Genomic DNA, 14843 nt, shown 5'->3' with positions numbered 1-14843 from the left:
TTGATGATGATATCTATATCATCATCAACTTTTAACTATAAATGTTCATCTGTCTATAAAGTACACAACCAAACAATGAAAAAAAGCTTGTTATTAAGACTGTAACATTGACTTACCTGTCGAGAAGAAAGCAGGACTTCAGCGTCTCTTTTGAAATCTTTCTCCTGCATTAGCTCTATCCACCTGGAAAAAGCTATCCCGACATTAACTCGTGTTTTTTGTAATCTTCGGTCACGTTTCCTTTTACTATCTATGTTTGGACTTTTCTGGCGACGAGGATTTGCAATGCAGCCTTTTAAAGGGGCATTATGCAGAAATCCCGTTTTTGTCAAACAGCGACCCCTAAAGTTACTGTGGAGTACTTGAATTTAACGTTACTGTCGTAAATACCACTCACTCAGAGCGTGACATGGCCTGTTACATAGTATACAATAGTACATTGTGTTTAATTTGTCGTTTAATGAGATATAATATATGTTGTTAGTGGTGAGAATTTTCACGTGATTAAATACATCCAACAATTTTAATGGTCCAGAGGCAGAACTTTTGCCAAGTGTGTCAGAGGTTCTGGGTTCTAATCGGTACTAGTAGTATAGTTTATTTTCCTCATCAAAACCGATTGTTTATTAGTGGTTGTATTTCAAGCAGGGACATGTTTTTTGTGCATTAGGTTTTGTGATTTCACCATAACAAAATATAGAGAGTCTCTCAGTCCCCGCAACGGATTCAGGCGCGCGTCACAACAGAACACTGTAACTTATCTGCACCACTGATCGCAGAGGCAACGAGCACTTTGGTCTTTTGATTTCAAAAATAACACATTTCAGATCGCCTCTTATTTAACAAATGAACGAAATGAATGCTCTACTAGAGTTACCTGGAGATGTTTTATTTGTTTGTAATGGTCACGTTACATCCGTGCCGCGAGAAGTTTCAATGGGGACATAACACACCCGCAAATTATGCCTATGCTCGTGTCCGACTCCTCGCTCGGTCAGTCTGCCGTTTCCTCTTTCTCTGTTCCTCCGACAATGCTTTCCTAGCTTTCTGCATCTTATATGCCGGCTCAGCCATGACGATAGTGTGACAAACTCCATCCATCTATACCTTGTTCCTGTGTGTATGTGTGCAGTTGCCGTAAAGGAATATGTTACATCGCGAGAGCTGATATCACGCGATACTTCCTGACGCGGCCCGCCGCACCGAAGTTGCAAGTGAGATTTTTTCGCTCACAGGCACCAGGGGGGGTCGAGACGCCCACCATTCAACCCGAAAGAAGTTATATAACCATTTCAATAACTCTGAAGCTGTTCAGTTAAGCTAAAAAAGCTGCATAGTGTCCCTTTAAACTTGCCGGGGCAGTGACAAGCGCCTCTCACTGCTCTGCTTCTCCGTTTCTGCTGCTTTCAGTTACGTCACGCTGGCTCTGAACGAAAACGCGCTGTGGAAACACGTTGGCCTAGTACTTTTTGTCCCTCTCTGCTATTATAGTTTTTCAAGATGGCGGAACTGCATGGAAGCCTCCGTGGACCTACCCGTCCCATGTATATAAAAAAATTGATTTTAAATAATAAAATACATAAAAAAGTACACATTGTCCCTTTAACATTTGTTTTTCTCAACAGGATTCTTACATAATACTCATTCAAAATGGATATGGTTTGTATTGGTCACATGAGGTTCCTGGAGCAATAAAGAGAGCTTGAGAAAGAAGCAGTCCACAGTGAATTGTATCTCTATCTCGCATTGCTGACGAAGGCTTCTCCAATTTTAGTTTGAGGGAACTTTTTCTTATCAAGCTGCTCCATTGGTACAGAAGTGGACTTCAGCTTTCTTTGCCAATTCAAAACTCTTTTGAATGCGGCAGTTTATCTGAGTTCTAGTGATTTTAATGGATTTTTGGATTCAAAAGTAGTTTTTAAATTGAGTTCATGCTAGGATGTTATGCATCACTTAAAAATGTTTCTGATGGTGATGCACTGAGTAAGGAGTGTGAACCACATGACTTAACTAGAATGCAAGATGTTTTTTAGGCCCTCAAACCTATTCTTCCTGTACTAATATGGCAACATGTATTGATCAGAACAGAACAAAGACTCACTTCTGCTACAGCTGTCTGGATCACATCTAATCCGGCAGCATAACAGAATGATGAAAAAAAAAGAATATGTACTGAACATTTCCTTAAAGCCTTGTGGTCAGCTGGACAAAACCACTATAACTCCAAAATGTTAGTTTTGCTTAAAATGAAAAGAACTGAAAATGCTATGATTTAGCATTGATGTTTACTGGCTGTATTAGCTACAGTAATACATCTCTCTCTCTCTCTCTCTCTCTCTCTCTCTCTCTCTCTCTCTCTCTCTCTCTCTCTCTCTCTCTCTCTCTCTCTCTCTCTCTCTCTCTCTCTCTCTCTCTCTCTCTCTCTCTCTCTCTCTCTCTCTCTCTCTCTCTCTCTCTCTCTCTATCCGTGCTGTTATATATAAAACAGCATGTTTTAGTGTGTGCATTTGCTTTGGAATGTCTAAAATCATTAAATACAATGCCATTAATTAGTTCGACGCTGCATCCTGGTGGTGACGCTGTGCATGGGAAAACTCTGTGTGAACTGGTGTCTGACAGGCTATAAAAGGCCACCTGAAGAACACGTCATCAGCTCTTTGGTCTTCAGGAAGCCACTTTGTTTTAAGTTTGTGCATGTGAAATGTGGGTTCGTAAAGAAATCAAACAGTATGGGAAGAAAGTGTGGGTTTATAAAATGTATCTAGCCCTGTTCTGTGTTGAATTACGAGGAATGATACAAACAAAATATGTGTCATCTGTCATCATGCATGGTCAGCTCTGGCTGTGTTCACTGTGATCGTTTCACAGTGAAGAAGCTTCACTGCCACTTGGCTTTCTGTAAAGGAGATGTTCCTCGCGGGTCATAAATGCTCCACCTCTGTGAGACGACTCTCACCGGCTATCTCTCCCCTTGAGCGGCTCCCACCTTGCCCTTTAAGCCTTTTCAAACCACATCTCAGCTCAAAGGCAAGGCGAATTCAGCGTGCCAGGCCGGTGGCGCTTTACGCAACATTGCAGTGATGCAAGCGTACCAGGCCGATTTATTAAAGGACGTTCCTGGTAAACACACATCCCACTTCCTCGTTGGTCGCCTTTACCAATACTGGAAGTGTTAGTAAAGTAAAGTGTTGGCAATGTGCTACCTCTATAATCACATATAAATGGGCTGTTACAGAAGAGTAACACTCGCGTCCCACTTCCTCATCTGTCGCCCTCTCTGAGTAAACGTCAATGTTCCCTGGCCAATACATGATGTATGGAGACAGTATTATTGCACTTCCCTTATGATGATGAGAAGGAAGGGGCTGTTCACAGAGTGTAACCCCTTGTTCACCCCTTGTAGAGGGCCTATATGAGGATTGCGTTAATGTGCTTTCCTTTGTAATCACATATGAATTGGATGTACAAAAAAAGGAAATGGGCATTACTGCCACTCGCGTCTCACTCCCTCGCCTGTTGCCTCTCCAGCATGGACCTGGAGGGGATAGTGTGGACATAATGGTGGAACTATTTTAACACGTTTGTAACGGTTTGTAAAGAGGAGTAATGGAATAACAGACCATTAAAAAAGTGGACATCGTTGCCATTTGCGCTCAGATCTCCTGAAGGTTTGATATTTCTCCTTGAGGCACTTGAGGGTAGAGCAGACGGTTGAGAGAAAGCACTGCTCTCTCCTGATGTCTCTTCTAGTCCTTGAAGCCGCTTAATTATATGCTCCCTTCGATTTAGGTTGCCCATTAGAGCTTTGGCCAAGGGGTTTTTATGGTTGGATTAGCAGTAGGCCAACTTTAATTTCACACTTAATTTCACAGCACAGTGAGCAGGCATTTGTTCAGTATGCCACAGTGGGTTTTAACATTCAACACCATGACGCAGCATCGAAGTTCCACTTCAAATGGGAATGTCTTAGGTTACTTATGAAACCCGGCTCCCTGAGAAGGAGACGCTATGTCTTGTGGCCACTTCAGAAAATCTGCAGCTGATGACGTGTTCTTCAGACTCTTGTCGGTGCCCCTGTGACGTCATCTGTCTGTCGTATAGCCAATCCAAATTGGCGTGTATTCACATGTTTTAGACACCGGTTCACGTGGAGTCTTCCCAATGTGTCGAAACCATGACGCAGCGTCTCATTGCCCTTCTCAGGGAAATGGGTTACATACGTAACCTTTTCTCCTATACTAAATTGAAAAGTAACTGCCAAACATGTAATTATTCTGCACTCTGTTGTCATGAGCCTTGCTGGCGTAGGAGGGTTTTAATGTCACATTATGCACTAATAATGCTAATGATTTTGAAAGGCTTGGAAAGTGATATTAGTTCAAATGGGCATTAAGTAAAACATTTTTGTGACTACACAGGTTAAAATGGAATTATTATATTTAATTATTCTATTAATTAATCCTTATTTCTCTTTCTCTTCTCTCCAACACCCTTCATCCTCAGCAAAAAAAAGCAATTTTATGAAATTCAACATTCACTAAATTAGATGTTGAAGTGTATGCCATGGGACCTCCCACTACTCTGCAATGTTAAGTCTGAACACTAGATGGTGACATTGTGTCATATTCAGTGTGAACAGCTAAGGCAAGTAATAATCAAGGTTGACAATTAGTCAAGATTGTTATAATGCAAGATTGTAAATTACATGACCTTCACTTTTTGCCCACCCTATGCATGACCATATATGTTATGTTTAACCTTGAATATTAATTAAGGTAAACGGTATAAATCACTATTATTTGTAAATGTTATAAAAATAAACCCACATTAAGATTGTTTTGGTCCCCAAATTTACTACAAATATAGATATACAATAAAATGTCATTTTATTGGATATTGATGGAGCAGCATAAGTTGGATTAAATGGGTTTGATAGTCTAAATAGGGGCAAATGAATATATCAAACTAGATATGTTGCAAATACTTTTGTTTGTTTTTTGAGTAAAATTTAAATAAATGGTTTTGACATTGAATGTACTCTACGTAGCAGATAAAATGATACTGATGGGAAAAAGCAAAAATATAAAAACACAATGCACAAAAGAAGAAACGAGGAGACCATTTAATAAATTCTGTTCATTTTTAATATTCATTTCCTTTGAAAAATATAAATTCTAAAATAATTTCAGCTGTTTTGTTTCAAAAAAGTCACAAAACTTGATTAAAAAAGTTTCAGTTACACACTCTACAATTAATATTTAGCATTGCTTAAAACGTTCAAGAATTTCCCCAGACATGCTTTCACAATAATTTCGTGTTTTTATGTACCCCCAAAAATATATAAGTTAAAAATCGTATACTTACAAGGTTCAAAGTTGATTTTGAAATGACAGTATCTGTAAGATCTATTGATTTTTTTTTGTATGTTTTTTGAAAGAAAGAGGAGAAGTGATGAAAAGGTGGGAGAATAATGACAAATTAGCAGGAATCAATATAGTATTTTGGGTTCTTGAAGAATCAAGGCTCAAAGAAAACATGTTTTAGACATGCACTGTATGACATATTTCCCTGTCCTCTGAAAATCTTCATTCAAATGCATACCACTGTTGACATTTTGTGACTTATTTTAACAAATTACACAATAAGACATTCAATGCTAGACATCATGTAAATAGTGCACAAATAATAATAATAAAAAATCTTAAACCTAAAGGAATTTCATGTATTATTGCAATTCAGGTTTAAGCCACTTAGGTAAATAATTTGCAGGATGACAGAGTACATGTAGGTTTACACATGTAGACCTTTTATGGTTTCCAAAACCAGGTGAGGAAGCAAATGTCTAACAAGACTTGAAAATCAAAATGAATTAGGCTTTCTTAATTAATCAAGCTTATTAGAAAATGTTTGGATACTTAGGCATAAACATTGTTTGTTAAAGGAAACAAATAAAATTTAATACCACATTATATATTAAATGAAACTATGAAAAACAGCTGGTTCAGTGCCAATCAATAACATTAATCATCATTTAAAAGTTAAATCAAGTTAAATATTACAATATATTATGTCACAGTTGTTCGCTCTCATCATAACAGAAATAATTTGCTGAATAGTTTGCTCAAGATATACACTAAAAAAGATCAACATTAAAATCTCATGCTGTGCAAATAAAAAATAAAAAAACGTGAAAAGTGTTTTTTTTTTTTTACATAATGCCTACCATGCAAAACAGAGGTAGAGCAGCAAAAAATAAAAGGAAAATAGTGGCATGGTAAGTGAATTTGGTGGAAAGATTCATATTGTATTGGATGAATAATGGAGGAAGTAGTTCTGGAATTGTGGGAAACAGCTACAGCATTTCTCTACAGCTCAGCACATAAGTGAAACAATGAACTGAATTGCATAGTAGTTTAGGGATTACAATTTGCAAACCATAATAATTAAGTGAGTGAAAGACAAGTGTTCCTCAAGCCGTTCTTAAGTCTTCACAGAAAGGATCCGTGATGGGGAAGAGTTTTTACAAAATATCCCATGGTAAATGGCTTTCAGCAAATTGGATAAGCTTAATAAAATCTATGCTGCAGATTGGCTGGAGGAGTTATATGGACGTCTCGGACCCTCGACTTCTCCAGTAGAAGGCATTGCTGTCATCTGGGTCCATGTCTATTTTAATCTGAGGCACATTTAATGGCAGTCTCTCTGAACTGAAAAATACAGATGAGTACAGTCAACTTCCTAATAGGTATTCAAATGACTTCCCAATAACTACCAATAATTTCTTTGAAACAATTTAACTTGTGGTTCAAATGCCTAAGTGCATTATTTGAACAACTTAATAGAGGTGATATTATGTAATCAAGAAGCCTTGACAAAGTATGTTGTTGCTAGAAATTGAAGTGGCTTTCATTATCAGCATCCTTATTGAATTATAGTAATATACACTCACCTAAAGGATTATTAGGAACACCATGCTAATACTGTGTTTGACCCCCTTTCGCCTTCAGAACTGCCTTAATTCTATGTGGCATTGATTCAACAAGGTGCTGAAAGCATTCTTTAGAAATGTTGGCCCATATTGACAGGATAGCCTCTTGCAGTTGATGGAGATTTGTGGGATGCACATCCAGGGCACGAAGCTCCCGTTCAACCACATCCCAAAGATGCTCTATTGGGTTGAGATCTGGTGACTGTGGGGGCCATTTTAGGACAGTGAACTCATTGTCATGTTCAAGAAACCAATTTGAAATGATTCGAGCTTTGTGACATGGTCCATTATCCTGCTGGAAGTAGCCATCAGAGGATGGGTACATGGTGGCCATAAAGGGATGGACATGGTCAGAAACAATGCTCAGGTAGGCCGTGGCATTTAAACGATGCCCAATTGGCACTAAGGGGCCTAAAGTGTGCCAAGAAAACATCCCCCACACCATTACACCACCACCACCAGCCTGCACAGTTGTAACAAGGCATGATGGATCCATGTTCTCATTCTGTTTACGCCAAATTCTGACTCTACCATCTGAATGACTCAACAGAAATCGAGACTCATCAGACCAGGCAACATTTTTCCAGTCTTCAACTGTCCAATTTTGGTGAGCTCTTGCAAATTGTAGCCTCTTTTTCCTATTTGTAGTGGAGATATGTGGTACCCGGTGGGGTCTTCTGCTGTTGTAGCCCATCCGCTTCAAGGTTGTGCGTGTTGTGGCTTCACAAATGCTTTGCTGCATACCTCGGTTGTAACGAGTGGTTATTTCAGTCAAAGTTGCTCTTCTATCAGCTTGAATCAGTCAGCCCATTCTCCTCTGACCTCTAGCATCAACAAGGCATTTTCGCCCACAGGACTGCCCCATACTGGATGTTTTCCCGTTTTCACACCATTCTTTGTAAACCCTAGAAATGGTTGTGCGTGAAAATCCCAGTAACTGAGCAGATTGTGAAATACTCAGACCGGCCCGTCTGGCACCAACAACCATGCCACGCTCAAAATTTCTTAAATCACCTTTCTTTCCCATTCTGACATTCAGTTTGGAGTTCAGGAGATTGTCTTGACCAGGACCACACCCCTAAATGCATTGAAGCAACTGCCATGTGATTGGTTGATTAGATAATTGCATTAATGAGAAATTGAACAGGTGTTCCTAATAATCCTTTAGGTGAGTGTATAAATATATAAATAAATGTATGCAAAATCTGAACATGGATCTAATCATTTTAATTAAATGTTCTTAAGAGCACATTTTTCACTTCTCAATATCATCTGTTGTTATACAGCCATACTATAAATACATACTACTAATGCAATACTACTAATGCATACAGATGCATACCTTGACATCGGACTTGTCTGAAAGTAGTGCCGCTTTTCAGCACGATGAATATCGGTCGAGGAATGAAGGGGACTTTTCTCCTGCAAGAGGGACACATGATTCATTATTAGCACATGCATGACTTCACGTTCTGCTGAACACCAGCACTGTACACCAACATCATGCATTCACACCATGCAGGATGAACGGCACTAGCACAGTTTTCACAGTGGATACATGCACAAAAAAAGAAGCAGATTCACTTAATCCTAAAGGTGTCTAAGGATTCTATATTGAGTGAGTGCTGGGATTTGTTAACGGGATTATTTTATATTAGCATTTCCGTTAGATAATTATTCATTCTAATACAACTACAAAGTTTTAGTAAAAAAGAAATCACAGAGGACATCTTGTTACATGCTAAATGACTAATTTTAATCTTGATCATCAGTTTCACTGATGTAAATCAATGACACTGATTCAGTGAATCTAAAAGGAGTGATATTTTCTGCATCTTTGTCAATCTCAGTTAACAAGACAGATGGATGGGCAAAAAATATTCAAGAGGATATAAGTGTTAAAATGATCCCTGAATCCATGTTAGCAGGACACAAAATCACAGTAAATGCAAACAGAAATGCAAAAGTAAAACAAAATGATCACGACAGGAAAGAAGTAATGAAGATGTAATTTGTCATAGAGGACTGACATAGTCCACAGGTATTATGTGACAGAGGAGCAAGTGGTAGCGTGAACGGCATGCGAAAGGAAGAAAGCAAAACGTTCGAGCTGAATCATTAAAGAGGTACAAGTTGAGTTGAGGCCCCGGGTCCGGTCTACTCACTGTCAGAGGCCTTATCTCCTAAAAAAGGCTCCTGCTCCATCATGTCCATTGGGATTTTAATGCTGGGGACATTCTCATTGTAAGGATAGTCAGACTGCACAGGGAGAAACGGTCAAAAAGAGTTTTAGGAGCTGAACCTTCATGTACCAGAGTGGTTCACACCTCCTCTTTCATGACCGCCCAAATATTCATAGTATTAAACTGAACTAAAAAAAAAAAAAAAAAAGCCTTCATAGAAAATGCATAGCTTTCTGACAATCATACAAAATTTCTTGGTGTCACTGAGGTGCTTAGTACTTATTCATTTCTAATCGTTTTGCTTTGTCATTGGAGCTATTTCAATTAAATAAACAAATTATAAATTAAAGGGTTAGTTTACCCAAAAATGAAAATTATGTCAGTAATTACTCACCCTCATGTTGTTCCAACCCCGTAAGACTTTCGTTCATCTTCGGAACACAAATTAAAATATTTTTGATTAAATCTGAGAGCTGTCTCACTCCTCCATAGTCACACGCATCACACACATGACCAGCGTCGGCCAATAAAAATCCTACATTCTGACGTACAACACAGAAGCGCTGCGCTGTTACACAATGTGAACTCAATCAGAGGCGAGATGGTCCTAACTGCAGAACACGAAATCCAGGGGGAGGAGTTGGATCCAGATCCAACTCCTCCCACCTTACATATAAATCTAAATCTACCCATCTCCGCCCCCTGATCCCTAACCCCACCCCTAATCCTACCCATCTCCACCCCTTAGATCTGGATCCAACTCCGCCCCCTGGATCTCATGCACTGCAATGAGGTGCTACTGTCAGAGGCCCACAGAGAAGAAAATTAATAGTTGAATAAAGTCATTATTTTTGTTTTTTTGGCGCACAAAAAGTATTCTCGTCGCTTGATAAACTTAAGATTGAGCCACTGTAGTCACTTGGACTATTTTAACAATGTCTTTACTAACTTTTCTGGGCCGGCAAGTTTCAATCCCTTAGAAGCCTATGGAGGAGTGAGACAGCTCTCAGATTTGATCAAAAATATATTAATTTGTGTTCCGAAGATGAACGTAAGTCTTACGGGGTTGGAACAACATGAGGGTGAGTAATTACTGACATGATTTTTATTTTTGGGTGAACTAACCCTTTAATAAATAAATAATCAAACATCTATCATCAATTACTCAACCGTTAGGTGTATCATACACAGGTAATAAAGCAATCGATTAAACCTAAACCCATTTCTCGAAGTCTAAAGTGTTCATAATAGTAATATAAAAACAAAAGCTTGTGGCATTTTTCAGGAAACTCACATCTTCCATGTCGCTGTCTATGCTCCCTTGTTTCTTCTTTTTCTTTTTCTTCTCATCCTCCTTCTTTTTCTTGTCCTTCTCAGGTATGACATCATCCAGGAAGCTGAGGTCATGCTGGGAGAAGACATAGTCCATGGCCTTCCTCACAGCAACCAGAGCCAAAATCTGACCAATGAGAAAACAGCAAATGGTGCCTTTTCAGTTAGCGCAAACACCACAGATGATGAAACGGAAGTGTTTCGCACAAGTATTGCACTTGAGTGTCTGTTTCTAGTGGGCTGAAATAATTGACGAGTCATTTTTAGCCACTCTTCAAAGCCCTGAAGCTCTCAGTTTTGCAGCCACATCTGCTTCTAGCATTAATATTTGTTAAATCACAAATAGGTAGCTAACCATGACGGGAAAGATGATGGCTGCCACAGTGGACTTGAGGACCCAGAGGAGCGCCAGGCAGAGCATCTGGACAAAGGTGAAGAGATGGACCTTCCTCAATGGGACATGCCGCAGGTAGATCAGGTCTGGCTGGTGTTTGGCAGGCATGAGGAGCAGCTTGAGTCGGTCCATAAACTGAGAAACAAAGAGCAATACTCTTCAAAAAAGACAGTTTCCCCAAATAAGTTACTATCAACCGATTTCAAATAGTGATTATTTAAATGATTTCATGCTTTTGGAAATACCCCACATGATAATGTGCATGGGTTTAATTCTACTTTGTTAGATTCAAATTTGAATTATAATTCTACATCCCAGAAATTGAATGTCATAGGCTTTCCCAATTCAGTTTTTAATGAACTCACCTGCACTCCGTTGAGTGAAGCAACACCCATGTAGAGGAAGACTCCATACAGCACTGGCATGGGTATGAACTATGGCAAATAATTATGCAATTATTCAAAGCCATTGTGGGTTTGAGAAAATTCAAAGAAAAAAAAAAAAGAAAAAAATCACACACACGCAGCGGTGCGTTTGACGCTACTGGATGCACTGTATCATTACCTTGAGGATAGGGGACATGAAGACAGACAGACCGGTGAGAAGGAAGACAAAGACACCAGTGACTCTCTGTTCCCTGAGGAGGAGACAATTACAACATTTTAAATATAAAAAAAATATATATATATATATTACAGTAAAAAGAGTTTTGCAGTTTATGGTCATTTCAGCTGATGACATGGCCAAAAGTACAATACTGTTTTGTAATTTTTAATGCTCTTTTTTTTTTTTGCGCAGCAAGGCTGCATTTATTTGATCAAAAATACAGTAAACATGTTGTGAAATATTATAACAATTAAAATTACTGTTTTGTACATTAATATATTTTAAAATGTAATCTATTCCTGTGATGGCAAAGCTGAGTTTTCAGCATCATTACTCCAGTCTTCAGTGTCACATGATCCTTCAGAAATCATTCAAATATGCTGCTCAATAAACATTTATTATTATTTTCTAATATGCTGCTCAATAAACATTTATTATTATTTTCAATGTTGAAAACAGTTGTGCTGCTTTTTCTTTCTTTCTTTTTTTACAACCCATAGTATATTTTTTATAGGATTCTTTGATGAATAGAAAGTTGAAAAGAACAACTTTTTTTGGTAACATTATACATGTCCTTAGAGACTTTTAATCAATTTGATGCATTCTTGCAGAATAAAAGTCTTGCTGACCCCAACATTTTGAAAGGTACTGTATGTGGGCACCACCTTATAATTACAGGGTTGGCTTTTTCAGCTGCACCCATTACTAGTGTGTATACAGCAATAATATCATATAGCCATACTATCATCTTATACAAACAAACATGTAGTGTAATATTGTTTTAATTATAGGAAGAATTCAACAGGCAGACATGTTTATCCACAGTGACTTGCAGTACACTTATTACAGTGACAGTCCCTCTGGAGCAACTTGAAGTTTAGTTCCTTGGTCAGGGGCATACAGGTGATAGTTTACGAGTTTAAACCTGCGACCTTGCAGTTACCAGCACAATTCCTTAACCATTAGACCCCCAATTATGAATGGAAATATTGATTATCATTATTATTTGAAATACTTTGAGAAACATATTGGATTGGTTAACCAAACCAGAGAAGTGTTAAAAATACGACCTAAATACTGCTGGTGTGTTTTCGGCAGACCTAGGCCTGTTCACGTTTGTACAGCTTACAGCTGCATCAATAAAGCCCCCTAGAGTTCAGTCCAACATACAGACTTTTAAAAGGCGCCCCACTGAGCCCAAAACTGTAGTCAACGAGTGACGCAAAAGCTGTTATAGTCAGATCTATGACACTGTACAAATATACAAGAAATCATCTCATCTTTTATATGCTTTACAACATACCTGACACCCAAAAATTTAGGCTGTTCGCCAGGGGCGGACGTCTCAGTCTCCATCTTCAAGCTGTCAATGTGGGCGATGGAAATAACAGTCGCGGCTACATACCATGGCAGACCCATGAAAGAGCACACCGCTAACAGCACAGCCACCCATAACAGGTCCAGATGATAGCCTGCACCTTTCTGATCGAGACAAAGATGAAGGATGGTCACAAAATGTTATTAGAGGAATCAAAAACATTTGATGACTGATAACAGTGGTCAGTGACAGTTTGCAGGAATAGTTTGCCCAGTAATGATTATTTTTAGCAGCCTCTTGTAATACTAAACTTGTATGCTGTTTTTTTTTTAACTGAACATCATTTAAGGAGCTCTTTTAGCTTTTTCCAATGTCTTGATCATGTCTGTCAAGGTCCAAAACAAACAAAGCGTCATAAAAATAGTGGACTGGTGTCTTGTTAAAAACAACAAAAACATGACAATTTCGAATTTACAATTTAGTAAGTGGGACAGTGGTGTGGATAATATGGTAGATTCAGCTTTTGATGTGTTACAGTAGATCCCAAGTTCAAATCCACCGTTTCCCAGTCCTATTCTTCTCCCTATTCCCATCGTGTTTCCCAGTCCTATTCTTCTCCCTATTCCCATCGTGTATCAGCTTGGAGAGAGGCGATTAGGGTGGGTTTTAAGGATTGGAACAAGTAAGGTCCCAATAGGCAGCATCCATTTATGATTTTATAAATATAATCATAGACACTGATTATGTTGTTATTGCATAAAACTACACTACATCACACAAATGTACAGTACAATATGTCTCCAGGGCAGTGTAATTCTCACAGAGATGACAATAGGAGTTCTTCCATGGGGAGGCATTATAGTGAGAGGACACAATGTTTTTAAGCCAGTCTCACATTACAGGCCACAAGAGAATAAATGGTTGGCTTTTGTCTGATTCACAATTCCTCTTTGTTCTACTACTCAGAATATGTTACAACAATGTGGACCTAAAGTGTGATGGTGGGGTGAAATCGCTTATATAATACATAACAATATTATTTTAGGATTAAGATCCTATTATGGATTGTATTGATATTTTTTATTAGTTTTTATTTTTATATGTTCCGTTTTAGTAATTTTTTTGTTGTAATTTTGTTTTTCATTGTATACATTTTTATTAATGTCTATCTAGTTTTTATTCATTCTTTTCAGTTTTAGTTATTTCAGTACATAGTACATTTTAGCAAATGAAAATAAAAAAATGTTCCCCTTGACAACTAGCTGAAATGAAATAAGTTTTATGGTTTTAGTTTAGTTTCAGTTAAATACTGTATAATAACCCTGACTTATAATTCATACTTATATATATTTCTTGATTATAAACAAAGCCTATCTAGCTATTAAAATTATTATATTACAAAATCTAACTTCTTTTCTTTCAGTTTTCAATTCAAATTAAGAATTGAACAAATATTAATTTCTGGATTATTTATGGCAGCTTTTCCCCCTTTGGCTTCTATCAGTTTCTCAGACCATCTGTTTGAATAATGCTAATTTTGACTCCAAGTGCTGATTCACATCCTCCAGACAAAAGATTAAAAGGCTATATCTGTAAGAGACTTTCTATAAATATCCCGATATAGTCGCCCCCCGGCACTGTGAGTGTTTCCTGTGGTCCTGGGTGGCTCAAAGTGAGCGTGATAAACCATCTGGCTTGGGGGAGAGTCACACAGCAGACTCACGGCAGGCCTACCTTAAGCTTGTGCTCCTTGCGATTGACAATGACAGCGGTGATCTGCTGATCCATGAAGAGCAGGATGGTGACCAGCAGGGCAGGCAGAGCTGCTGCCAGGTACACCCACCAGGGGTTCCCTCCGAACGGTGGCACAAACCAGCCACGGTTTGGGCTTGTTGGCTGAGGACATGAGAGGAATGCAGTTTGAGGATCACAGAAGTGGCACTTGGCAAATATGTACAGGATACAAACAGTAATGTCCTGAGTGGATTGGCAAGTAGCGTGCCAGCCAATGTACACTCTAAT

At 38.5% G+C, this 14843-nt stretch overlaps 1 protein-coding gene across 6 annotated transcripts in view; it reads right to left on the bottom strand.

The window, feature by feature from the left end:
• Positions 1-5121: 5121 nt before the first annotated feature.
• The window catches only part of slc4a4a (solute carrier family 4 member 4a), a 78077-nt gene continuing 68355 nt past the window's right edge, over positions 5122-14843 (bottom strand). For all 6 annotated transcript variants that reach the window (XM_056233355.1, XM_056233357.1, XM_056233360.1 and 3 more), the window contains 9 exons: positions 14556-14717; positions 12807-12985; positions 11462-11534; positions 11263-11331; positions 10859-11032; positions 10466-10630; positions 9154-9247; positions 8331-8410; positions 5122-6707 (listed from right to left, as the gene is read on the bottom strand). In XM_056233355.1, the coding sequence (XP_056089330.1) occupies positions 8367-8410; positions 9154-9247; positions 10466-10630; positions 10859-11032; positions 11263-11331; positions 11462-11534; positions 12807-12985; positions 14556-14717 (960 nt within the window). In that variant the 3' untranslated portion in view covers positions 5122-6707; positions 8331-8366. The remainder of the gene's footprint in view (positions 6708-8330; positions 8411-9153; positions 9248-10465; positions 10631-10858; positions 11033-11262; positions 11332-11461; positions 11535-12806; positions 12986-14555; positions 14718-14843) is intronic.

This window comes from Rhinichthys klamathensis, unplaced genomic scaffold (genome assembly GCF_029890125.1).
Source record: "Rhinichthys klamathensis goyatoka isolate OS25496 unplaced genomic scaffold, OSU_Roscu_1.1 h1tg000369l_1, whole genome shotgun sequence".
Taxonomy (NCBI): domain Eukaryota; kingdom Metazoa; phylum Chordata; class Actinopteri; order Cypriniformes; family Leuciscidae; genus Rhinichthys; species Rhinichthys klamathensis.
Note: the sequence above shows the minus strand (reverse complement) of the source record. Positions and strands in the feature narration are given on the sequence as shown.